This window comes from Diadema antillarum, unplaced genomic scaffold (assembly GCF_040938485.1).
Source record: "Diadema antillarum isolate AM-2024a unplaced genomic scaffold, OU_Dant_1.0 seq00001773_RagTag, whole genome shotgun sequence".
Taxonomy (NCBI): domain Eukaryota; kingdom Metazoa; phylum Echinodermata; class Echinoidea; order Diadematoida; family Diadematidae; genus Diadema; species Diadema antillarum.
In genome coordinates this window covers 168,590-194,349 of record NW_027272454.1, presented here as the reverse complement: position 1 = coordinate 194,349, position 25,760 = coordinate 168,590, and the positions used below count along the sequence as shown (strand labels likewise).

Genomic DNA, 25,760 nt, shown 5'->3' with positions numbered 1-25,760 from the left:
GGGGAATTGCAACATTTGTAGCATTTGATCTTGACCTTTTGACCTTTGACCTCTTGCCAATGTCACTAAAATCATATCAACTAATTGTCCCATCATACATCATCCTTGGACCAAGTTTGGTGAAAGCTGATTCATCCAGTTTTGAGTTATCACGTAAACAGATAAATTTTAGGATTTGACCTTGATCTTTGACCTTTGACCTCTGTCCGATTTCACTGAAAAACTAATCAAGTAATTGTCCCATCATACATCATCCTCCAACAAAGTTTGGTGAAATTTACTCCATCCAGTCTCGAGTTATCGCGTAAACGGATACAATTTCATGATTTGACCTTGACCTTTGACCTTTGACCTTTTGCCGATTTCACCCAAAATCTAATCAAATAATTGCCTCATCATACTTCATACTTGGACCAAGTTTGGTAAAATTCCAGTGAATATTACTCAAGTTATCGCGTAAACGAAAGCGGACGGACGGACGTACGGACGTACAGACGTACAGACGTACGGACGTACGTACGGACGTACGGACGGACGGACAACCCGAAAACATAATGCCTCCGGCACCACTTCGTGGCAAAGGCATAAAAAGGTTAGTCTAGTGTTTTTTCACTATGCTAGGAAAGTGATGATATGTTGAAGTTTCTTTATATTTTCTTTTTATACAACACCTAAAAAGAATGTTCAGTTTTAATATAGCTATCCAATTGGTCCCTTGCCCATCACATGGCATTCAGTATCAAAGTATAATGCCTACAGAGATCATTGTCATTTGATTGGTTGTTTGACATTGATCATTTTGCCCATTTTACTATGACGTCATCATCCGTGCAACTGTGGCTCCATTTACCGTGGAATTTTGGAACCCATATGATTTGCTCTATTGCACGCACACTGACAACCCTGCACACTACACATGTAAAACAATTGCGTTTGCAGTGTGTAAGGTTATGCGATAGCGCGATAGCGTAAAGCACTCAGTGAGTGAGCACTCTCTCTATCTCAAATTCTCTCTTGTTTCTACAGTAATAAGGCATCAAATGACAAGGATCTATTCTAGGTGTTATATAAAACAAATTATAAATGTTTTTCATTCATGCAATGGACAGAATATTTAATTCGGTGAACATTTGCTCCATCCTGAGGAATGATTTCGACGAGGCTGCTTGTATAGTATTTGATGATGATTTTATCATTTTATCATAAAAATGTAATTTTAATTGGCTTTTTGTTTTCTGTGACTATTTGCATTCACAGTCAGACAGTACAACAGTGGATGGGAGTAAGACTACATCAGATTTGGTGGACTGTACTGGAAAGGAAGAAAAAGAAGAGGCTAAAGAAAAGGTGAAAAGGGTGAAAAAATGATGTTAACAAGGCAACGCATTGTTCAACAATGATGAAAGTTTGCACATCTACAGTGTATGTACTATAGCAGTCACATACATGTGCCAAATTTCAAAGCCAAATATAATGCTCAAACTGAATCCACAGTATTTTTGTATGATTTTCTTTCAAAATATACTGTTACCATGGCAAAGCATTGTTCAACAATGATGAAAGATTAAGTTTGTTCTATATATCTACAAAATATAGCGGTCACATGTGCAAAATTTCAAAAGAATCAGACAGTCTGTTCGAAAGTTAAGAATTTTTTAAATTTCGGTGCAGCCATTGCTGGATTTGTAAAACGATAGCAGCACTGGACTTCAAAAATTAATAATTTTGAACAGATTGTCCGATTTTCCTCAAACTTTCACTGATATGTTCTACTAATACTGTTGCATTCACTCAATCTACATTTACATGCAACAAATATTTATGCCTCTTCTCATTCACTCAGTTGGTAATCATGATTATTCGTTATTCACAAACATACAAATTCAGTATATACCTCAAAGTTTTTCATTTTTTCACACTAATGAACATTAGGAATAACAAAATCAATATCATTTTTTTGGATAAATGAACCTTTCTAGGAGTGACACTCATCTTATTTTTGCATCAACAATCCTTCATAATAATGAACTACTGCACAACCGTCTTTACAACTTTTTCAACATTTTGTGAAGCTAATAGCGATTTGGCAGTTCATTATACCTATGGCAATAGCATGTTACAATGTCTTCTCCTAGCAATTTTATCAATGGTTTTTCCTTTGCTATCAACTCTGAGATTAAAAATGACAAAGTTACACAGTGTACCTGCTGTCACCTCAAGTGAATTTTCAGTAAGACCTGCAAAATGTTGTTATTAATGAGTGCCACAGGCACAATTGTTTTGATTTCCTTTTTGAGGCTGTACAACCTGTAGTACATGCTGAAGAGTGCACTGCACCTAAAATGACACTCAGATAATCCCATTCCCTTGGACAAATTCATTTTGTAGAGAGGTAAAGTTGTATTGCGTTATATCAGGGATAACGGAATTATAAATATGTCCAATATTACAATGTTAAAAGAAGGATTGTTCATCAAAGACCAGCTGCTCAGTCCTGTTATGAAAATAATAAAAATAAAAATAGATAGATTACATTTCCTTTAGAATGACCCAATAGTGCTGTTCTTACACTCTCCCTGAAGTCAACTGAATAGGAGAAGCATAATTAGTCAAATCCTTCAGAGTAGGTGCAAAGAAAACTATTGACAACAAAAGTGCACATTTATAGGTTACCCATATGTCAAAAGGAGATTTTCCCATTCAAAATGCATGTAACATCCCATACATAGGGCATTTGTCCCACACATAAGCAAATTAAGTTTCAATTAATTAAGTTTCAACATCTAGTTTTGCTAATCAGGAGTTAAAACAAATAAATTAGAACTTCCTAAAGTATCTGGTCAATGTTAGAAATCTTCAGAAACACACTTAAAAACATACTCAAGTCCTTATGTCAGAGCTACCAAGTCTCACGCATTCTGAGTGAGACTCAAGCATTTAGGGGTCGTCTCACGATCTCACGCATGGCATCCATTTTTCTCACGCATCGGGCAAAGTCTACAATTTGGGCCCATGATAAGGAGCACAGCTCAAAGGATTAAAGTGATAGTTACAATTGAAGGTATATTTTCCTTTTGATTGTCTTTCAAAATAAGTAAAAAATACTCACTTTAGTATGCACCTGATCGCACCATTAAGAGCTAAAAATTTGACAAAAAAAGCTCCCTACCATGGGGGGGGGGCTCCCACACCCTTGCTTGCGCGCACATTCGCTCGCTGAGATGCCGAGTCATGAAAATCTCACTCATAAAAAAATTTTGAACTTGGCATCCCTGTTATGTATGGGACACTTCATTCTGGGAAAATGCATAATTTGCATAATTAATTTGCTGACCTTGTCTTACCAATTGAAAATTACACTACCTCATACAGGGGTCATGTCCATAAAGGAACTAATAGGTCAAGAACAAATTCAACTGATTTTAGATGAATATCTTTATTTGCCCCATGCATAGGGTTTGAATAAAGGCAGTCTTTCTTATATAAATTTGTATAATTCAATATTTTCTCTGCCAGAAATATACAATTTAATTCTTTGGCTACAACGTGATAGCAATAATCCTTTAATTATTAAAATCAAGATGAATTTGAGCATCTGAGGGACATTATCTTGGACTTGACCTATAACAAATAGGGCCTACGAATATGTCTGCAAAACACACAGTGCTTAAATCAAATATTAGTGTGCTACTCCCTGTACAAGACTGATGTTCAATCAATTATGTACAATCCACTTTACTCCACAGTTTATTATTTCATGTTAACCTCCACATCCAAATATTCTATCCATGTATTTCTTGATCATGCCATGTCTGTGCACAGACAATAATGCTTTTTAATAATAAGGAGACCAAAATTCATGTCAAAACTAACAAGTGACAACAAAATCCAGCTGGCATCCTACAACATCCCTTTAAACTTCATTTGTCATTAATACAAAGTATACAGTACATTCCACAAAACAAATGTATTTTGTCCAATGTCACATGAAGTATCAAACATTGCTAGCCAAATGTACAGTTGAGATGTCTTATAACTATTTCATTTTAGATTGGAGAAAGTTTACATGGTATTGGCGAAATACGTTACATCTGCACAAAATATATTATTCAGAAAGATATCCCCTCCCCCCACCGAAGAAAAAAACAATAAATAAATAAATCCAAAAAAAAAAAAACACTTGAGGGAGAGGAGCAAAGAAAAGTTCACTCTTCTAAATATGTGATTCAAATTTATACGTTAGAAATTCGGGATTAAGAGGATTTGAGAATACTGTAACTTAAACAGCAATTCTTATGAACTCAAAATTCTAATCTACATTGGGCACTCTTGTCCATCAGAATTGTAATGAAGTATTATTAGAAACATAACAGATGCCTTTATTCTTAATGTTATCGAAATTCTGCACTGTCTTTCTCATTTCATTGACTGGTGTGATCACATGTAGCACTAAAGGGATCCTATAGTTTTGGTTGAGACCTATCTTCAAGCTTCTAACATTTTTTTGGTGAGATAATGAGAGGCCTTTTATGAAATATGAAAGAACAATCCATCCTAATAAAAGGCAGGACCCACCTTTTATTACGATCGCTTTGTTTCACTTTGTTTTTGGATGTCTCAGTCATTCTACAACCAATTTTCATCAAATAAATGTTGAATTCCTTTTGGAATACATGTTGTATGGTCTGTACTATTTCATAAGTGGTTTCTTTAAATCTTGCAAAGAGTTTAAAGCCCAATTCTCAACTCCACCAATACTATACAATCCCTTTAAGCAAAGCCTTTACACATGGATTCCTTTTGTTTTATTTTCTACAATTTTTTTTATTTGGTGCCTTAGATACCGGTTACCTCGCCGCGGACAACAACAAAGGAGATGCCTTCTAAAGAGCCAGAGAACCCACACAGTACTCCACCACACATACGTATACCACCTGCATTGTTAATATCAAGTCTAATAGGGTGTGTGATATTCGGTGCAGCCAGTACAGTCGTAATCCAGATTGCTGTCAAAAGGTGTGCAAAGAAGGATGGTCGCCAAACACATGCAAAAGATACGGAAAGAGACGAGGCTGACAATAGCGAAAATCTACCAATGTTCACTATTGCATACGGTACCCCTGGTAAAGTAACTTTTGATAATGATGGGCACATCTAAGTAGCACAAGACAAACACCCTTAACATGAAATCAAGTCGGTGTTGGGAGGTTAACCTAAAAATTATGACATATTTCCAGTTGCTGGTGCTGGGCTTGGTGTAGAATGTTGTCTGCTGAACCAAGCTCCACTGTTTGTGTTGGAAATTTGTGTGATTTTTTCCCCAATGACCAATACTAGCCCACGGGGACTATCATTTTCTTCATTTCAAGTTCAGTGCTGGTGTTAGTGTTCTGTGCGAGACCTACATTCACGTAATGAAATGGTCGCCCACACAATGTACACTAACGCTCTAAACATGGCTACGCACATGAATCTGAGCCTGGAAGCAAAATTAAGATCATTGTATTGGTGAATGGATGAAATATCTGGCATTTCAATCTGTCTTCCTCATTATGAGTCTAAAACTAAATGTAAGCAGTCATGGCTACGTCGTCTAATATTTGAATGTAATCAAGCGCCATCAGTTTTTCTTTGGCACAATTCCCGTGGACTTTGCGGTGGTTTGATGTGAACACCAATTAAGTGTTGGGATCTATATTTGTGATTGGTATCCTCGCGTAATCTGACTGTCGGCGTTGGAGCTCAATTTAGGGGAGTTGTTTGGGAGATAGCACTCAATCATTGTATCTATGATGGCATTTTTACACCAGAAGTAATTGCACGTTATGCAATCAATTTGAGGTGCTTGAGAAACAAGCCTGTGCTATCTGTGTCATAGGGCACAATGTATTTTTAATGTCCCAATGTCCATCTTGCAGTCTCTTATGACTTGTCCAGGACCTTGAATGTTACATTTTGTATTACATGTAATTCTGATTATGTACAATGTAGCTCATGTGTGCAGTTTATCTTCATTTAACTTTTTATCTTCATTTAACTCTTTATGTGCCATGGTGAAAAACCCCTGCGTTGCCACTATTATTCTAAAATACCAACACAGTCATACTTCGAGAAAACACTGTTTTTGTAATACAAAATTGTGAACAGTTCAATGCATGTGAATTGCCAAAAAAGTTTGAAAAATTGGTTTTTGGAAGAAATAGGATTAAATTCTCTCATCCCTGATATGAAAAGTGCACTTAACCCCGCTGTATGTGAACAGCGCCACCCGGTGCTACATTGTGGTCAGTATTATGGAAGAAACAGTTGCACATAACATATCATATTGTATCTCTACCATCGAGCAAGAGATATGTATTTTTAATCGAATGAGACAAATTAATAAGCATTTTGATACCAAAGCCAGTTGCGGAAGGTGATGATATCAATGTTAATTGACATTTCAAATTACTATTTGTAAAGCACACACACACATGTAATGTTTCATATCATGTATTACCATCAATCTCATAATGTAATAAGTAGGGTAGGTAATGTACAATGTAGATGAGTAGTGTGATCTGTTCCATTCCTGGGGAAATTCTTAGAAATTTATAATGAGCTCCAACAACCATTCGAGCGACCTTCTTGTTCGTGATGTATGATATACTCCCTTAAATGTAATGTTTCATATCATGTATTACCGTTAATCTCATAATGTAATAAGTAGGGTAGGTAATGTACAATGTAAGTGAGTAGTGTAATCTGTTCCATTCCTGAGGGAATTCTTAGAAATTTATAATGAGCTCCAACAACTATTCGAGCGACCTTCTTGTTTGTAATGTATGGTATACTCCCCTTATAAAAAACAGCTATAAAATAATGAAAATCATTACAACAAAATAAAATTCAGGTACCAAAATTATCATCAGCATGTCATCTTTATAAATACATACAGTAGATCCTTTTTCAACTTTCACAAAATGTCCTATAAACAAGAGAAAACTGCTGGTCCCCAGGACTTTGTCATAATGGGAGTTCGCTGTACTGAAAAAAAAAAACATGCCAGAAAAGAGATGGCTTTCTGGTTCTGCCCACTCACACTTTATTGTCTATCGCCTTATTAGACAAGTGGCCTTTTTATATCGGCTGTGCTTCCAGTCATGTACGCGGTATATATGTACATGGATATCACCAAATAAATTTGAATTGTAATGGCACCATCAGCATGGAAATGTGTGTTCTTTGTGAGTGTACAATTGCATAAAGTTGCCTGAATGTGTTGATTAAACCATTAAAGTCCCAGAAGCTATCCTGGACATGTACTATGCAACTTTCAAGTTTTCAAATCTTGACAGTATGTTTCATAAAATTTTGCAGTGGAGTTTAGACCAATCAACTGACTGACCACATCCACTATGCTGATTTCTATGTTCCACTTTCAAACTTTGCTTGACAGGGTCACAACAAAACCAAGAAAAAAAAAAGCGGGGCATTTGGGTGCACACGGTGACCTCTCCACAGTCACAGGATGGGTTTTACGAAGCAATAAAGGTGCCAGCATCAGGCTGGTATACCCCCCCCCCCCCCAAACGTAATATGTATATGTGCGTATGAGGGTGTGTGTATGTGTGTGTGTGTGTGTGTATATATATATATACATGTGTATATATATAATATATGTATATAGAGAGATATACAGACAGATATAGATAGATTAGATAGATATATATGCCTCCCTGACGAAGGGGGAGGCAAAGAAAATGTGGATTTTTTGTAAATTTCATTTAGCTTTAAATGCCTTCCTCTATCGTGAAATTCCTTCTATATAACTAGTGTAAAAGCATCTATAGGGGGAATATACATCTGAAAACAAGGTACCTTGGTATCTAAAGGGGAATCATATCCAACAAAGGGGAAATTTTTGATTCCCCATAAGTTTTTGACAATGTTATATCATTGATCTGGGACCTCAGGACTACACCACAGTAGGGCACAGATGGCATAGTGTGTATAGATTGAGGAACAATTTATCTTCAGGCATTGCATAGATATGGTGGAAATAGTGAAATGTTATGTATTTGACCTTGACCTTTTGACCTTTGACCTTGAGTATGTGCACCCATAAGTTGATAGGCACAACTTCACCCCCTAATACACATACATGCCAAGTTTCATTAGGATACTTCAAAAGGTTTAAGGTATGCTGTCCACAAAATTCATTTTTTCAAAAAAAAAAAACATTTTTGCATTTTTTATGAATATTATTATGCTTCAGGGAATAATTTTCCGGGTATCACATAGCGATTAGCTAAGTAAAGCATTTTGGTGTGACTGCTATACAAAATGTTGTTTGTGTAGCAATTTTATAACATAGACATGTACACCTAGTTTTTTCAAAATCTACACCCATCGACTAAAATTGCTATTCAATTTTGAGAAGGTAAATTCCTCCCTGTGCTTTCCATCAAAATTCCCCCTAACTTTCCCCTTATCAAACAGCTGGAAATAGTGTTATACACACACACACACACACACACACACACACACACACACACACACACACATAGTCCGACGGTCAAAGACCGGTAAAAGTCACTGTCGGACCGGTAACTTTTCAGGAAATCCACAAGTTACCGGTCCGACATGACCAGTAAAAAAACAGCATTGGCGGGGTCGGTAGAAAGAAAAAAAGCAGCCCCGATCAGGGAGAAACAGAATGCAAGATATCGCACTGTTCAACAAGTTTTACGGAAGTTTTCGTTTATGTCTACCGGTGCTATTTGTACAGTAAACATCTAGTTTTGAGCACGAGCAGTCGACCAGTTATTCACGCTCGCTTACGCATTGGCGCTGCTCACGCACTACCATGCAATGCAATACAGGCAAAGCATGTACAGTGTACCGGGTACATGCTTTCGATTGCTTGTGATCGGCAGTCGTGCCAGACAAGAAGCATTTATTTGATAGAAGCGCACGCATTTCTGCATCATTTTACTCATGATTTTTTTAACACAAGGTTGATCTGATCCCAGCTTCGCAGCAGCATGGCAGTTGACATGTTAGAACTAATTTACTTGTGTCAATTTTAAAAAAAGTAAAAACATATTTGATATTCAGCGATACAGTAAATGGATCTGATTGCGTTTATTCTAATTTTACACACTCATTTCACAAATGAATATTTTCATTCGTTCAGAATGGTCTCATAATGAAGATAGGCTCAAAAAAGATCATGAAATCGGCCCTTCCGTGTACTTTTTAAGAACGCATGCACAAAATGTGAAGAGATAATACTAGGGAGAACAAAAAATCATGAAATCATCGCAGTCCGCTTACATATTTGAGGTAGAAATCGTCACTAAAAGGATCATGAATTCGGCCGGCCGCGTCATACACCTTTCAAAAGCTGTACAAAATGCGAAGAGATTATAGAGGAGAGAAAAAAAATAAAGGACACATTTGGTGAGTGCATCATAAAAGATTACAGCCGAACAACAATTCATGAAATCAACGAAATGCCGTTGAAATTTGTGGAAATAATGTTAATAGGCGCAAAAAGGATCTTGAATTCAGTCCTGCATGCCGTGTTGGTTATCAAAAATGCATGCACAAATGTGACAAGATTATCGGGAGAAAAACAAAAAACACATTTTTCCCCTTCTAAAGCGTGCATTACAAAAGATTACAAGTAATTCGTGAAATCGCCACAATCCCGCTGATATTTGAGGTAGAAATAGGTGCACAAAAGATTGTGAATTTGGCCGTGTCGTATACCTTTTAAGAACGCATGTACAAAATGGGAAGAGATTAGCGGGAGAAAAATAAAGGACACATTTTCACCCCTTTTGGCCCTTGCATCATATAGATTACAGCCGAATAGTAATTCATGAAAATTTCGAAATCCCATTGAAATTTCAGCTAACAAAAACAGGCGCAAAAAGAATCTCGAATTCAGCCCTGCATACAGTGTATGATTTTGAAAACGCATGCACAAATGTGAAGAGATTATCTGATATCAGGAGAAAAATAATTTAATGCATTTTCAACCCTTCTGGTGCATGTATCACAAAAGATTACAGCCGAAATAATTAATGACATATCGCAATCCCGCTGATATTTGATGTAGAAATAGGTGCTTAAAGGATCGTGAATTCAGCCATGTCGTATACGCATGTACGAAATGCGAAGAGATTATTGGGTTAAAAATACAGGACGCATTTTCAACCATTCTAGCTGGTGCGTGCATTACAAAAGATTACATCCGAAGTAATTCATGAAATCGCCACAATTTGGCTGATATTTGAGGTAGAAATAGGCGCTAAAAGGATCGTGAATTCGGCCGTGTCATATACGCATATGTACGAAATGCGAAGAGATTATTGGGACAAAAATACAGGACACATTTTCAACCCCTTTTGGCCTGTGCATCATAAAGATTACAGCTGAATAATAAAATTTTCATAAAATCATCGCAATCCTGTTGAAGTTTGAGGAAACAATAGGCGTGAAAAGAATCATGATAACTGATTACAGCCGAAGTAATTCATGACATTGTCACAATCCCGCTGATATTTGAGGTAGATATAGGCGCAAAAAGTATCATGAATTCGGCCGTGTGGTACATCTTTTAAGAACGCACTTGCAAAATTCGAAGAGTATATCAGGAAAAAATAAAGGACACACTTTCAACCCCTTTTGGTGCATGCATCATAAAATATTACAGCCAAAGTAATTTATGAAATCATCACAATCCCGCTAATATTTGAGGTGGAAATGGGCGCAAAAAGGATTGCGATTTCGGCCCTGCATGTCGTGTACCTTTCAAGAACGCATGCACAAAGCGGAAGAGATTATCGGGAGAAAAATATAGAACGCCTGGTAGCGCATGCATCAGAAAATATATATTCATTAAATTGTCGCAATCTTACAGACCACCAAAAGCAGGTTACGCAGCAAGTTCGTGCGCCGATGTTTAGATAAAGTCACAAATGCATTTGATACAATCTGGATTTCGTTTATTATCATTTTACACTGTAATTCACAAACAAACATTCTATTTTTCTTTCCTATCTCTTTTTTTTCTTGTGCAATAAATAATGCAAGTTTTTCTTTTTAGGTGATCCGAGTGTCCTCTCGGATCACCTTCTGTATCTGTACGGATTCTTTGTTGGTTCTTCTTATTTCTGGACAAAAGTTGTGTATCTACTTACTCAAAAAGTTCTCAGAGTATCAATTTTAAACTCATACCATATATGTATCATGTCCCAAAGACGACAAATCTAATGTATCATTGTGATCAGTCGACCGTGACGTCACTATGACGTCATTATATGAAAACACATTTTCATTCATATCTCATTAATAGAATGGAATTTTTCAATGAAATTTACGTCACATACACTTCAATTTATGCGCATTCTATTCATATTCTCAAAATTCATATTTTCTCTTAAAACGTGCGCGTACGCGCGCGTTGAAATATTTGTATGCTCAAATCGAGCTCAATTTTTTTTTGCACACGTTTCAGACCATTTGGAGCATTTTTTGAAAAATTGAAAAAATTGGACGGACGCGTACGCGCGCGCGCATACACGCACGCACAGCCCATATGCAATAGAAATTTCCCGTTTTTTCACATTTATCGGCTGCCTAAAATGTCAAGGAATATTTCTACCAAGTTTTAAGTCAATCCCACTCAATATGACGTCATACGGGCCCGTCAAAGTTGAAATTCCGCGCGCGCGTCAATGACGATATACAGTGCAACAATGCCAAAAAACCGCCAATTTTAAATCTCATTTTACTCGTCAGGATGGACGGTGACCCCCAATTTTCTTTACATATTCTGAAAGCTGATGAGTTGTACATGTCATTTCATGGGTTGGCAATGCTGGAAAAATGATTAAAATATATCAAATTTCTTAATAAAGTTAAAAAAGTAAATTTTCAAAATGACGTCATCAAATTTCAAGTTCATTCAAGCATATCTCACTTATTCTTTAGTTGATTTTCGTCCAAATTTCAATATGTTGTAGCTTATTAAATGGTCTTTCAGATATATAATAACAACAATTTGATTAGATGACGGCATCACCTCGTAAAAAGGGATTTAAAGTAACATTGTTAAATTTGACCAGTTTACGTGTTATCTCTATGGGAGTGCAGTTTTTCTGGAAATGAAAACTGACATGACTATCTTTATCGAGTACTAGCTCACTTATGCTTCGGTGAATTTCTCCCATATTTTAGTATGTTGTAGCTGAGACTTTGGGCTATCGTAAGTGTGCCCTTCGTTTTTTCATACGGAGTCGGCATCATGCCCAAAAACTTGGTTGAAATTAAAGCTTATCTTCCATGTATTTTCATATTCCTTTCTTTCTGCAACTTTCTTTGCAATAACTCAAGAAAAACAAGCTCTATCAGCCCAATATTTTGCACATGTTTAGTTTATGTCACGTACATTATTTCATAAAATAACAACTACTTGATCGGGCACCTTCTTGGGTATGTAAATTAGGGTCAAAGGTCAAAAATGTTTCATCCTGTATCTTGGTGAATACATGTCTTATCTTTCCCATATTTTGCATACGTAAAGACCATGTTACAAGAATCATTTCACAAAATAACCACTTTTTGCTCAGACGCCATCTTGTCTGTGCAAAGTAGGGTCAAAGGTCATATGTACTTCTTTCTTTATCTTCATTATGACGTGTTATCTCTATGGGAGGGAATTTTTCTAGATGTGAAAATTGACATGATTGTCTTTATCGACGACTAGCTCAATTACCCTTCGGTGAATTTCTTCCAGATTTTAGTATGTTGTAGCCAATGTAATACTCTTTAAGTTTTGTGAATCAAAGTTTTAATCGGATGATGTCTTCACCACTTGAAAATGGATATAATGTAACCTTGTCAAATTTAACCAGTTTACGTGTTATCTCTATGGGAGGGTATTTTTCTGGAAATGAAAATTGACATGACGGTCTTTATCGAGCACTACCTCACTTACTCTTCTGTAAATTTCTCCCAGATTTTAATATGTTGTAGCTGAGACTTTGGGCTATCATCAGTGATTCTCCATTTTTTCATACGACGCCGAGATCACGTCAAAAAAACTTGGTTGACATCAAACTTATCTTCGATGTATTGAGATATTTCTTTCTCTCTGCAACTTTCTTTGCAATAACTCAAGAAAAACAGCCCCTATCATCATCATATTTTGCACATGTTTAGTTCATGTCACGTACATTATTTCATAAAATAACAACTACTTGATCAGACACCATCTTGGGTATGTAAATTAGGGTCAAAGGTCATAAATGTTTTAACCTGTATCTTGGTGAATACATGTCCTATCTTTCCCATATTTTGCACACGCAAAGGCCATGTTACAAGAATCATTTCACAAAATAACCACTTTTTGCTCAGATGCCATCTTGGCTGTGCAAAGTTGGGTCAATGGTCAAATATACTTCATTCTGTATCTTCGTTATAGTGTATACCGAATTTGGTAACAAAGATAGCAGACCTGACTCTCTTTTCTAAATGAGAATCCAAATATCACACGTCCAATGTCTCTAAACACAGATGAAACCTATATGGTCATGCCTATTGCGATCAGGACTCGAATAATTGATTTAAAAAAAATCGGATCACCTAATTTGTCAGTCTTGACAAATTCCAAGTCTAGTTAAATATTAACCTGTAAAATGTATATTGGAGGGGGGGTACGTCTATAAAAAACAAGAGACTAAGTTTGCAAGTCATTTAATGTTTTTTTAGGTTGTCGTTGCTGTCCAGTAAATTTTCTGTTCGGACCAGTAAAAAATGGTAAAATGGGTAAAAAGGTCCGACATAGACAGGTCGGACTGGCAGAAAAAATGGGTTAGTGTGCAGCCCTGATATATATACCATATATATATATATATATATATATATATATATATATATATATATATATATATATATATATATATATATATATAATATATATATATATATATATATATATATATAAATTATATATATACTCTTTTTCATAATATATTACATAATGAGTATGCTAATTTTCTCCAGATTTTCCAGAACACTGAGTATACCCCTACCTCAGGTGAGCTCTCATTTCATCCCAGTATGTCATGACAGACACCCTCATCTCAGCTGTAATTGTATGTTGTCACTACAATACCTCAGGAGAGATTTTTGTATCATTTTATAAGGAATAAAAATTCCTTTCTTCAAATGAATTCTCTGGGCGATTAAGTCACATATTGAGATCCTATTTTCATCAATTATTGCACCAGATTTCATTGACCAAAAGTATCCCTTTTCTTGAAATTCAGGAAATACGTATATCGTCGCTGGGGTGACAAGACCTCATAACTACAAAATGTAAATTGTTCAGGAGAGCAAAAAAAAACCATAGCTGCCAAAGCACTCATATGGGAGAAATTTCCTTTGGTATGCCGTGGTGGCTTCATTTTTTTTTTTTTTTTTTTTTTTTTTGGGGGGGGAGGGGGTAAGACAGCTAGGATTTGGACAGGACACAACTTTAAAACTGACTATCTGACTATTAATCAATAAAAATCATTTTCACCAAAAATTGAGATACAAGGTCTTGTCACCCGATCAACGATATGGTACCTCCAACCCTGGAGTGGGGAGGGGGTGATGAGGGTGGGGGTAGGATACAAGGTACAATTATAAAGGAGCTCACTAGAGCAGAGAAGGGGGAACAATTCATCAAACACTTCGACAGATTTTTTTTTTGACAGATCTCACAAATTTGCTCTCATTATATTGATCAAATTGCAAGGATTTTAGCAGCTCACAAAAATTTGTTGGAAAAAAAAATATCTGACAAAATGCTTGAAGAAATGCCCTCCAGGTTGCTTTGAAGACTCATATGCTACACGGTTTATTGTCATTTTTATGGTGCTCTCATGCAACAATTACCTCAAAGAACGACAAACTGCCAATTCATCTCTGGTTCTCACTCCCAAACTTGAATTGAAGGCAATAAACTGAATAACTATTCTGCCATCCAAAATTGAACAATTTCTTTCATTTATAGTCTGCCTCCAGAGTATCACACAATGAAGAGTTATCGTATGTGATATACTTTTTTATCCTTTTCTTTTTATGTTGAATGCGGAAAAAACCCACTCCTGTACGCAGCATGCCATAGACATAGTGGCACATAATGCACAGATGGCTCCCCATACCCTCTATGAAACACACATGACAACACGCCACATGCACCTTGTGAACACTTTGTGTAGTGATTCTTGCGGCCGTATTTTCATTTCTATGAATGATAAATTGTGTTCTTTGACAGAATTTAACTGAGACCTATCGTCTACATCAAATTGATCATCTAAGTCCGGTAAGAAGAGACGCCATTTAGCATCCAGTGTGCAGGAAAAACCGGACGTTCAAGCCAAAGCACACGTGTCGAAACAGAGCGGACAAAAGCGCTCACGAATTCAGTGTGGAGAACAAAGGTGACGTGCAGGCAAAAGCACGTGTGTTTAAAACAAAGCGGAAAACAGTTCGCACGACTTCGGGACTTGATCACAATGGAGACAGGCTTTCTGATTTTCTCTCATATTTTCTTCACAGTGACATGTCTTACATGCATGGCTGGTTCAGCTGAAATCCAGCCAGATATCACGCTGATAAACGTCACAAAGGATCAAACCACCTACACAGTAGGTGAAACTTCAGTCGTCGACATCCGCTTCTCCATCCCTGATGGACAAACAATGCAGGACTACATATTCACGTTGGAGGTCCTCTGTGAGGGCCAGAGCAGAGTCGTCATAAATGATGACAATTGTGACTTGGTGGCCTGTAGCCTCATAAACTGCACAAAAATTCACATCCACATTACCCGAGGACTAATCCGGATCACCCAAAGAGACTTGCAACAGGGAGACCAAAGAGAGTGGACACTGAAAGTTATAAAAGGGGATGACACGGTCATCACTCGTACCTTCACCTTACTAGTGGTAAGCATATTACTGAAAAATCTAGTCACATACCAGGGGCGGATCCAGGAATTCCGTAAAGAGGGGTCGCGTTTACAAAATTAAATGGGGGGCGCACACACCCCTCCCCCATTTTTTTCTTTTTATTTCTTTTGTTTCAACAAAAAATAAAGGGGGGAGCGTGCGCCGGTTGCCGTCCTCCCTGGATCCGCCCCTGCATACAGTACACAAAGACAAGAATACTAAAGTTGATACCGTAATAGCCCAGGTAAACTGGACAAATACTGAAAAAAAAATATCGCTGTTTGAGTAGGACTTGATTTAGTTTTAATGATTCCTGCATACACTTGTAGCATATATATGCTATGACCTAGATAAACAAATTATACAAAAATTTCAGTATGTTTATACCTTAAAGGACAAGTTCACCTTCATAAACATAAGGATTGAGAGAATGTAGCAATATTAGTAGAACACATCAGTGAAAGTTTGAGGAAAATCAGACAATCCGTTCAAAAGTTATGAATTTTTAAAGTTTTTGTGCAGTAACCGCTGGATGAGAAGACTACTGCAGTGTATGTATAACTTAGATGTCACATGCGTACAACAATATAAGGAAAATATACAGAGAATTTCACAAAATTCCATCTTTTGAAAAAAGTACACATTCCCCTGACTCGTTACCAACATATGTTATGGGTAATATTATTCCCCCCGCCTTTACAAAGAGGCAAGTCAAGTGCTCTTTTATTATGCGAAAAAAGTGAAAATATGTTGAATTTCTTTTACATTTTCTTTATACTGTTGTACGCATATGACTCACAAGCTGTAGTAGTCTCCTCATCCAGCGGTTCCAACACAAAAATTTTAAAAATTCATAACTTTTGCATCAATTGTCCAATTTTCCTCAAACTTTCACTGATGTGTTCTACTATTATTGCTGCATTCTCTCAATCCTTATGTTTATGAAGGTGAACTTGTCCTTTAAAATGAGAAATTCTGTGCATGGCCAGAATTCCCAAATTCTGTATGAAGATTCTAAACTCATGCTCTGGACTTTGTGCCATGCGCATGAAGAGTCCTAGCCCTCTTAATAAGCCCGCCACACACTATACGATCAGACCGGTCGTATGACCCTAAAACCGGAAGTATGACGTCACCAGCCTTGCCAGTTTCCAGTCGTACGACTGGGTCTTAGCACTAGTAGTCAAGATTTGACATGTGGAATTTCCATCAATGGTCGTGGGCTTTCAGCCAATCATGATACAGTATTACGCAGAGTATAGTAGTGCACACAATGCCTGCTGCATGCACTTCCATAAACTCAATGGTAAAATGTATGTGTCATGCTAACTGTGATCTTATAGGCAGTATCATCCAACAGCGCCCTCACACCCGCCGGGTCTATGCGCCTTTAATGACAACTTAACAATGCATTTTCCTTATATTTTTTAATTGACTTTTGTTTTGTACATTAGATGCCAGTCACTACGACGCATGGGGTGCTGGACGGAGTTCAACCGCCCACCCTCGGACAGAACGTTACAACTAATGGCACACAGGTAAATGTGGGTAAAGATTGTACATACAATATATACCCACAATAATGGGATATCGATTCAGACCTTTCAAAGATGAGGCAGTTAGATCTTGACAACCACAAACTCTTAATATTAGTAAAATAGCCTCTTGCTTTAATCCTAGACAATAGTTTCCATGGAAACTGAAGTGAAAGTGATGATTGCTAAAAAGTCATCAAGGTTTATGAATTAATAAATGTGACAGTCTGTGAAAGGGCCATGCTAAACTGCTTTCACTTGTACTATTTTCAAAAATATTGTTTCCACTTTCAATATGTCTTTCAGAAATAATGCAAAACAAATACATGTATGAAACAAATCTAACAAACTGAACTAAGACTTCCATCTATGGAATCAAAATTGTGGACACTTTAAATTGTCATCTAAATTGTCAGTAGATTCCCCAAGTAAGGATGCTAAGTAACTATACCTGGATTCATTACACAAGGTAGAAACATTTGATGTTTGTTTCAAGTTTTGTGCAAGTACCATTTACTATGGAAAAGGGGATTATCTTTCCTGGATTTTGAGTCTCATGCTCATCACAGCAATCCTTGTATTCGAATGAAGAGTTTCAATGCAGAGCGGATATGGTTTAATTTCCATGATAATCTTTTCATTTTAAACTGATATTATTTGTTGTGTTTTTAATGCAGTATCATTATCAAAAGATTGAATTTTTTATATTCGATAATGACATCACTTTACAAAATGAGAAAATGGCGGATGTCTGGTTTAATTGCAATCAACTCTTGTAGATGTATATATCATAGACCCCGTTTACAGTGCGGGGCTGGGCCGAGCAGCGGCCGAATGTGGCCGAGCCCCGCAATTTTGTCCGTTTCCAACGCCAGGCTCGGCCGCGCTTTTAATTCAAACTTTTCGATATTTTGTGGCGCTATGCTTGTAAACAAACACAATTTGGTGACGAAGTCACCGTTCGGGCGGCAAAGGCCTTTGCCGAAGGAAAAATCCTTTGCAGGACAAAACCACCTTAAATTATACTAGTTTTCAACGTAGAGGGGGTTTATATCCTGAATAGCGAAATAGTACGGGCAGAGGGTTCGGAAGCCAGACTAAAATTGGCCCAGTTTGTGTTTACACTAAGAAACGGCCGCGCTTGACCGCAGCCGAGACCACCTCCAGAGCATGCCAATTATGCGAGGCCAATTTTGGCCCCGCATTTGGCCTTATGTGCATTTACACTGAAATGAAGGTGGGCACGGCCGCGGCCGAGCCAAGCCTCGCACTGTAAACGGGGTCATAAAGCATCAAAATGAAATACTTGGTACATTCATTGTATCACTGCATGCTATCAAATGTACGGGTGCCACAGAACGCTTCTTAGTGTGAATGGGGATCACGAGTCACCCATATTATTGATAGATTATTTTGTTCTTTTCTGAATTTTTTGTCTTCGGAACTTTAGGTTCTGGTCGTCACATCAACAACACAACCTACAGTCCCAGCCAAGATGGCAATCACTATGGCAGGGTACACCCAGAATGGCCATCTACCGACATGGGCAATTATACTCATTTGTATCTTCGTTATAGCAACTATACTAATCAGTATCTTGGCTGCAATACCGGCTGCAAGGATGCATGTATTCCGACTTGTGACTGTTTTATATAGTCACATGAGGGGTCAAAAAAGTATTGAGGATGCTATCGAAAGAGGTACCCAAGGTGTGGGAACAGATACAGCTGGCCACGAAATGCAGCAACTCCAACCTGAAGAAACTCAGCCCCTCCAACCGGAAGAAACACAGCCTCTCCGAACTGAAGAAACTCAGCCCCTCCGACCAGTAGAAACTCAGCCCCTCCGACCGGAAGAAAATCAGCCCCTACGACTGGAAGAAACTCAGCCCCTCCAACCTGAAGAAACTCAGCCCCTCCGACCAGAAGAAACTCAGCCCCTCCGACCGCAAGAAACTCAGCCCCTCCGACCGGAAGAAACTCAGCCCCTCCGACCGGAAGAAACTAACCCCCTTCGACCGGAAGAAACTCAGCCCCTCCGACCGGAAGAAAATCAGCCCCTCCGTCCGGAAGAAACTCAGCCCCTCCGACCGGAAGAAACTCAGCCCCTCCGTCCGGAAGAAACTCAGCCCCTCCGACCGGAAGAAACTCAGCCCCTCCGACCGGAAGAAAATCAGCCCCTCCGACCGGTAGAAACTCAGCCCCTCCGTCCGGAAGAAACTCAGCCCCTCCGACCGGAAGAAACTCAGCCCCTCCGACCGGAAGAAACTCAGCCCCTCCGACCGGAAGAAACTCAGCCCCTCCGACCGGAAGAAACTCAGCCCCTCCGACCGGAAGAAACTCAGCCCCTCCGACCGGAAGAAACTCAGCCCCTCCGACCGGAAGAAACTCAGCCCCTCCGTCCGGAAGAAACTCAGCCCCTCCGACCGGAAGAAACTCAGCCCCTCCGACCGGAAGAAAATCAGCCCCTCCGACCGGTAGAAACTCAGCCCCTCCGACCGGAAGAAACTCAGCCCCTCCGACCGGAAGAAACTCAGCCCCTCCGTCCGGAAGAAACTCAGCCCCTCCGACCGGAAGAAACTCAGCCCCTCCGACCGGAAGAAACTCAGCCCCTCCGACCGGAAGAAACTCAGCCCCTCCGTCCGGAAGAAACTCAGCCCCTCCGACCGGAAGAAACTCAGCCCCTCCGACCGGAAGAAACTCAGCCCCTCCGACCGGAAGAAACTCAGCCCCTCCGTCCGGAAGAAACTCAGCCCCTCCGACCGGAAGAAACTCAGCCCCTCCGACCGGAAGAAACTCAGCCCCTCCGACCGGAAGAAACTCAGCCCCTCCGTCCGGAAGAAACTCAGCCCCTCCGACCGGAAGAAACTCAGCCCCTCCGACCGGAAGAAAATCAGCCCCTCCGACCGGTAGAAACTCAGCCCCTGCGACCGGTAGAAACTCAGCCCCTCCGACCGGAAGAAACTCAGCCCCTCCGTCCGAAAGAAACTCAGCCCCTCCGACCAGAAGAAACTCAGCCCATCCGACCGGAAGAAACTCAGCCCCTCCGACCAGAAGAAACTCAGCCCCTCCGACCGGAAGAAACTCAGCCCCTCCGTCCGGAAGAAACTCAGCCCCTCCGACCGGAAGAAACTCAGCCCCTCCGACCGGAAGAAACTCAGCCCCTCCGACCGGAAGAAAATCAGCCCCTCCGACCGGAAGAAACTCAGCCCCTCCGACCGGAAGAAACTCAGCCCCTCCGACCGGAAGAAACTCACCAACTCAGACATGACGAAACTACATGTACTGTAGAATACAATATTTTCGCAGCATGAAATTTTCATGAGTTGCCTGGAGCTATTAACATTCAGTGCATATAGTGTCGACAAGAACTTTTCACTACATGCATGTTAATTTTGTAAATCTTGGCTCTCTCAAAATCTTGAAATTAAAATGCATGAGAACATTCCTTGTTTTACAGTATAGAAAATGGGGGCCACATCCAGTAGGGCCCTAATACACCACAAACCCTTCTTAGTACTAATAGGACATTGTGCCATTCCACTGGAGGTTCATACTCTGTAAAGGGGGTATCTCACTGATCTGCAAACGTTTGCGAACGTAGCGAATTCGGGATTTTGCCAGGGTTTGTAAAGGGTTCGTTAACAGTTGCAAGAAAGTTCGCAAACGGTTTTTATGGTCGCAAGCAGTTTTTCTTGTCGCAGAGAAATTTTGAACACGTTCAAATTTTCTTTGCGAATTTGTATTTTCGCTAACAGTTGTAAACATTCGCAAAACACTTGTAAGAATTCCCAAACGGTCGTAATACGGTGTCGCTAACATTTTTATTTGATTCGCCACTGCTAGCAAACAAGTAACCATATGGTTCCCATATAAAAGCTCCTGATACTGTAAACGTGGAAATTTTCGCGGTACATTAATTTTCGTTACGGCTAGCGCGTTAGCAACGTTAGCAAAAAAAAGGTCTTCAGAGAAAACACATAAGCTTACCACCGCCATACTTCAAGATCTCTATCTATTTCTATTTTAGTGCCACTTACGTACTTCCAGGTTGAAAAAAGTGTGGGAGCCCAAAGTGATGACACCTTATGTATTCCTTTGTATGGTGCACAAAAAGTGTGGGGGCTCGAGCCCCCACGGCCCCCACGGCTGCGCCGCCCCTGTAAATGACTACAAATATGGTGAGAGTGATGGTAATGTCTATAGAAAGTTATCAAAATAGGAGTTAATTGGGTAAAATACCCTTATTTGTATAGAGAACCACTATGCAAAGAATTATATTTGTGAGATATTGTGTCAAATTTATCTGCAAAGAAACAAGGAAACCTAGCTAATTCAGTACAGGTTTGTGCATGTGCAGTACACTTGCGCATGTACACAGTACTCTCCAGTGATTGAAACTTTAGGTCAGTTTTATATGTTAGTCTGCACAAAAAGCAAGTGTTAACTGTTTGTATATTCTTGTAGAAAAATAGTGTGAGGAAATAAGTTTGAATTAAGCCATACATGTGTAAATGGATTATGTAACTTGTGTAAAATCATCAGTGTCATGGCTGTTTGGTGTTACCTTTGAAAGAAGGAGATATTTCTTTATGATATGACAGGGGTGCAAGAGTATTTGGAGAAAAAAAAATCTGACAAAAAAAATTGAAACTTGCGAAAGAAAATGTGTGAAGTGCATTGAAATGCGAACATTTCAATGCATGTGAATTGCCAAAAAGTTTGAAAACTTTCTTTTTGGAAGAGATAGGATTAAACTCAGAATTCTCTCATCCCAATGAAAAGTGCACATAATCCCGCTGTATGTGAACAGCGCCACCCAGTGCTACATTTTGGTCAGTATTATGGAAGAAACAGTTGCACACAACATATCATTATTACAATTGTATCTCTACCACCGAGCGAGAGGTCAGTATTTCTATTAAAATGAGACAAATTAATATGCATTTTAACACAAAAGCCAGTTGAGGAAGTTGATGGCATTATTGTTAATGGACATTTCATATCATGTAAAGCACGCAAAAAAAAAATGTAATAGGCACTACATTAATGTTTCATAATGTAGTAAGTCGGTAGGTAAGGTAGGTAAGTAGTGTAATCTGTTCCATTCCTGAGAAAATTCTGAGAAATTGTACTGAGCTGAGCCAGCAACCGTTCCAAACACCTTCTTGTTCGTGATGTACGGTGCACTCCCATTATAATGAACACGGCTATAATGAGAATCTCATTACAACAACAATAATCAGGTACCAAAATCATCATCAGTATATTTTTGATACGTACTTCATTGTTCCACTATCACAAAATATCATTAAAACAAAAGAAAACTGTTGCTCCCTACAACTTTGTTATAATGGGAGATGGCTGTACTAAAATACACGGCAGAACAAGATGCCTTTCTGGTACTGCCTACTCACACTTTGTCATCTATCACCTTATCACAGAAGTGGCTATTGTATATAAGCTGTGCTTCCATTCATGCATGCTGTGGATACATCTTTACACATGGATGTCATCAAATAAATTTGAATTGTAATTGTACCATCAGCATGGAAATGTGTGACCGTTCTTTGTGCATGTACAATCGTATACAGGTGCCTGAATGTGTTGATTAAACCACAAAGTCCCAGAAGCTATCCTGGACGTGTACTCTATGCAACTTTCAAGTTTTCAAATCTTGATAGTGCGATCCATAAATTCTGCCATTGTGTCAGACTAATCAACTGACTGACCACATTCTGATTCCTATGTACCACTTGCAAACTCTGTTTGACAAGGGTATAACAAAACCGAAAAAAAGGGACATTTGAGCGCACACGTTGAGCTCTTCACAGTCACAGGATGGGTTTTACAAACCAATATACATGTAGGTTCCAGCATCAGACTGGTACATCCCCTCCCCAAGTAATATATACACTGTATGAAATGTGTGTGTGTGTGTGTGTGTGTGTGTGTGTGTGTGTACTGCATGCATATCATTATAGAGATATAGACAGATATAGATAGATGATATACAGGCATCCCTGACAAAAGGCACCAAATATTTGGATATTTAATAAATTTCACTTGGCATTAAATGCATTCCTCTATAGTGACATTCCTTCTATATATTATGCAACATATGCATATATATATATATACATGGTCGGGATCCCTTCTCGCATTCTATATAATTATATATATATATATATATATATATATATATATATATATATATAATTATAGAACCCGCTACAACAAAAGGATCCGAAAGTCGGGAAAGGACAATTTTCTGAAAATGACATGACATTATTCCCTTACTCTTCCACTTTAATGTCATATATAACAGGACTCTTAAAAGTATTCAATTGCAGAGATATCAATGATTTTATTAGCGCATGTGGAGTGGTTTAGGAAATCAGCGTTTCGAGAAAAACATCCCAGTATGTCATGAGAGACACCCTCATCTCAGCGATAGCTGTCACTACAATACCTCAGGAGAGATTTTTGTATTATTACCTCCGCCAAGGGGAGGAGGTAATGTTTTTCATTACTGTTGGTTTTTTTTTGTTTCGTTTTTTTTTTTTTTTTTTTTTTTTTTTTTTTTTTTTTTTTTTTGTTAGTTAGTTTGTTTGTCCCGGTGCAAAATAACTCAAAAAGTCGTTAACGGATTTGGATGAAACCCGAAGAAAGGTTGAGAATGACACAAGTAACAGATGACTAAATTTTGGTAGTGATCCAAGATTTTTTTTTTTTTTGGATTTATGAAGGTTTTTTGATATTTTGGCAGGTCGGGTCAATGAACTTGGGAGTTCAAGCTGCACATTTTAGAGGTTGTCATACGCACACAAGAGTGCATGCTCCACTTTCTGCTAGGGCGAGGCGTGCCGCGTAGCTGAGGGTTTATGACATAACAAATGCTTCTATATTCTTTGGAAATCGGGCATTTTTTTTTTTCAGAATGTATATTATGGGTGGAAATCACTGATCTCTAAGGAAGAGCCCAAAGAACTTTTCCCCAGTGGTGCAGAAGAGAAAAATCTCTTTGGGAAGAGCAAGATCATCACTGGAAAGTAGCTGCTTGGGGGAGGTCTGCGCTCTTAGATTGCTTTTCCAATTTTATATGGAATAAAAATTCTTTCTTCAAAAGAAATATCTGGGTGATAAGTGAAATACTCCAGATCATTTTTTTTTTTTTTTTAATTCTTGTGCCGGATTTTGTTGCACCAAAAACATCCCTTTACCGGGGGATATTTAGGGAATATATATTCATGTGGTACCTCTGACCCTGGGGTAGGGGGATTGGGGGGGGGCAATTCATCAAACATTTCGACAGATCTTTTCTGACAAATTTGCTCTTATCAAATCAAACTAAAAAGATATTAGCAGCTCGTAAAAAGTTGTTGGACAAAAAAATATCTGACAAAATGCTTGATGAAATGCCCTCCAGGTTGTTTTGAAGACTGTTGTGAAACATCACTGAGTTTATTGTCACTTTTATGGTGCTCTCATGCAACAATTACCTCAAAGAATGACAAACTGCCCATTCATTTCTGGTTCTCACTCCCTAACTTGAATTGAAGGCAATAAGTGAATAACAATATCCTGCCATTGAACAAAAAAAGTGCATGCATAAATAACTTACAGACCATGACTTAAATATATTAAAGAACTCTCTTCATAATCCTATTGACCGATTCTGTGACGCGCTATGTGTATTTTTGGCATGGGCAGCGCCATTACTCGGTGTCTCAGCCGACCCCCCCCCCCTTCCCACTACCCACCCCTTTCCCTACATTAGCACGCGCACAGAATGAAAAACTGATGCATGGTTGCTTTAGCCAATGGGCGTCTCGTACTGAGTGCGCGAATGCTTGCTTAGTGCGCGAACCTTTGTTACAAGTGGGCGATAAACATGTTACCCGGGGTGGGGGAGAGAAGGGGGGGGTCGGCTGAGACACCGCAATTTGAGCTCATGGCTGCGCCAGTGTCGTAACGAACTCGAATCGGTCAATAGACAGCAAATTCCTACTTCTGCAACATTGTCACATTTCATTTAATGCAAATAATCCAGAGAATAAATAGAAACAAAGTCTTTATTTACAGTTTGCTTGCAGTCACATTTTGAGCCAGAGCATCATGCGAAATGTAGAGATTTTTTTCTCTCTCTTTCTCTCTCTCTCTCTCTCTCTCGAAGGTACACACTGTAACAGAAAAAAAAACACTACACTAGGAACACATTTTTATAGAGA

At 38.7% G+C, this 25,760-nt stretch overlaps 1 protein-coding gene across 1 annotated transcript in view; it reads right to left on the bottom strand.

Annotated features, from left to right (window-relative positions):
* The window catches only part of LOC139712215 (2-amino-3-ketobutyrate coenzyme A ligase, mitochondrial-like), a 65,546-nt gene that overhangs the window by 4,893 nt on the left and 34,893 nt on the right, over window positions 1–25,760 (bottom strand). Inside the window, exon 8 of the mRNA XM_071624053.1 lies at window positions 16,638–16,643. Coding sequence (XP_071480154.1) covers window positions 16,638–16,643 — 6 coding nt within the window. The remainder of the gene's footprint in view (window positions 1–16,637; window positions 16,644–25,760) is intronic.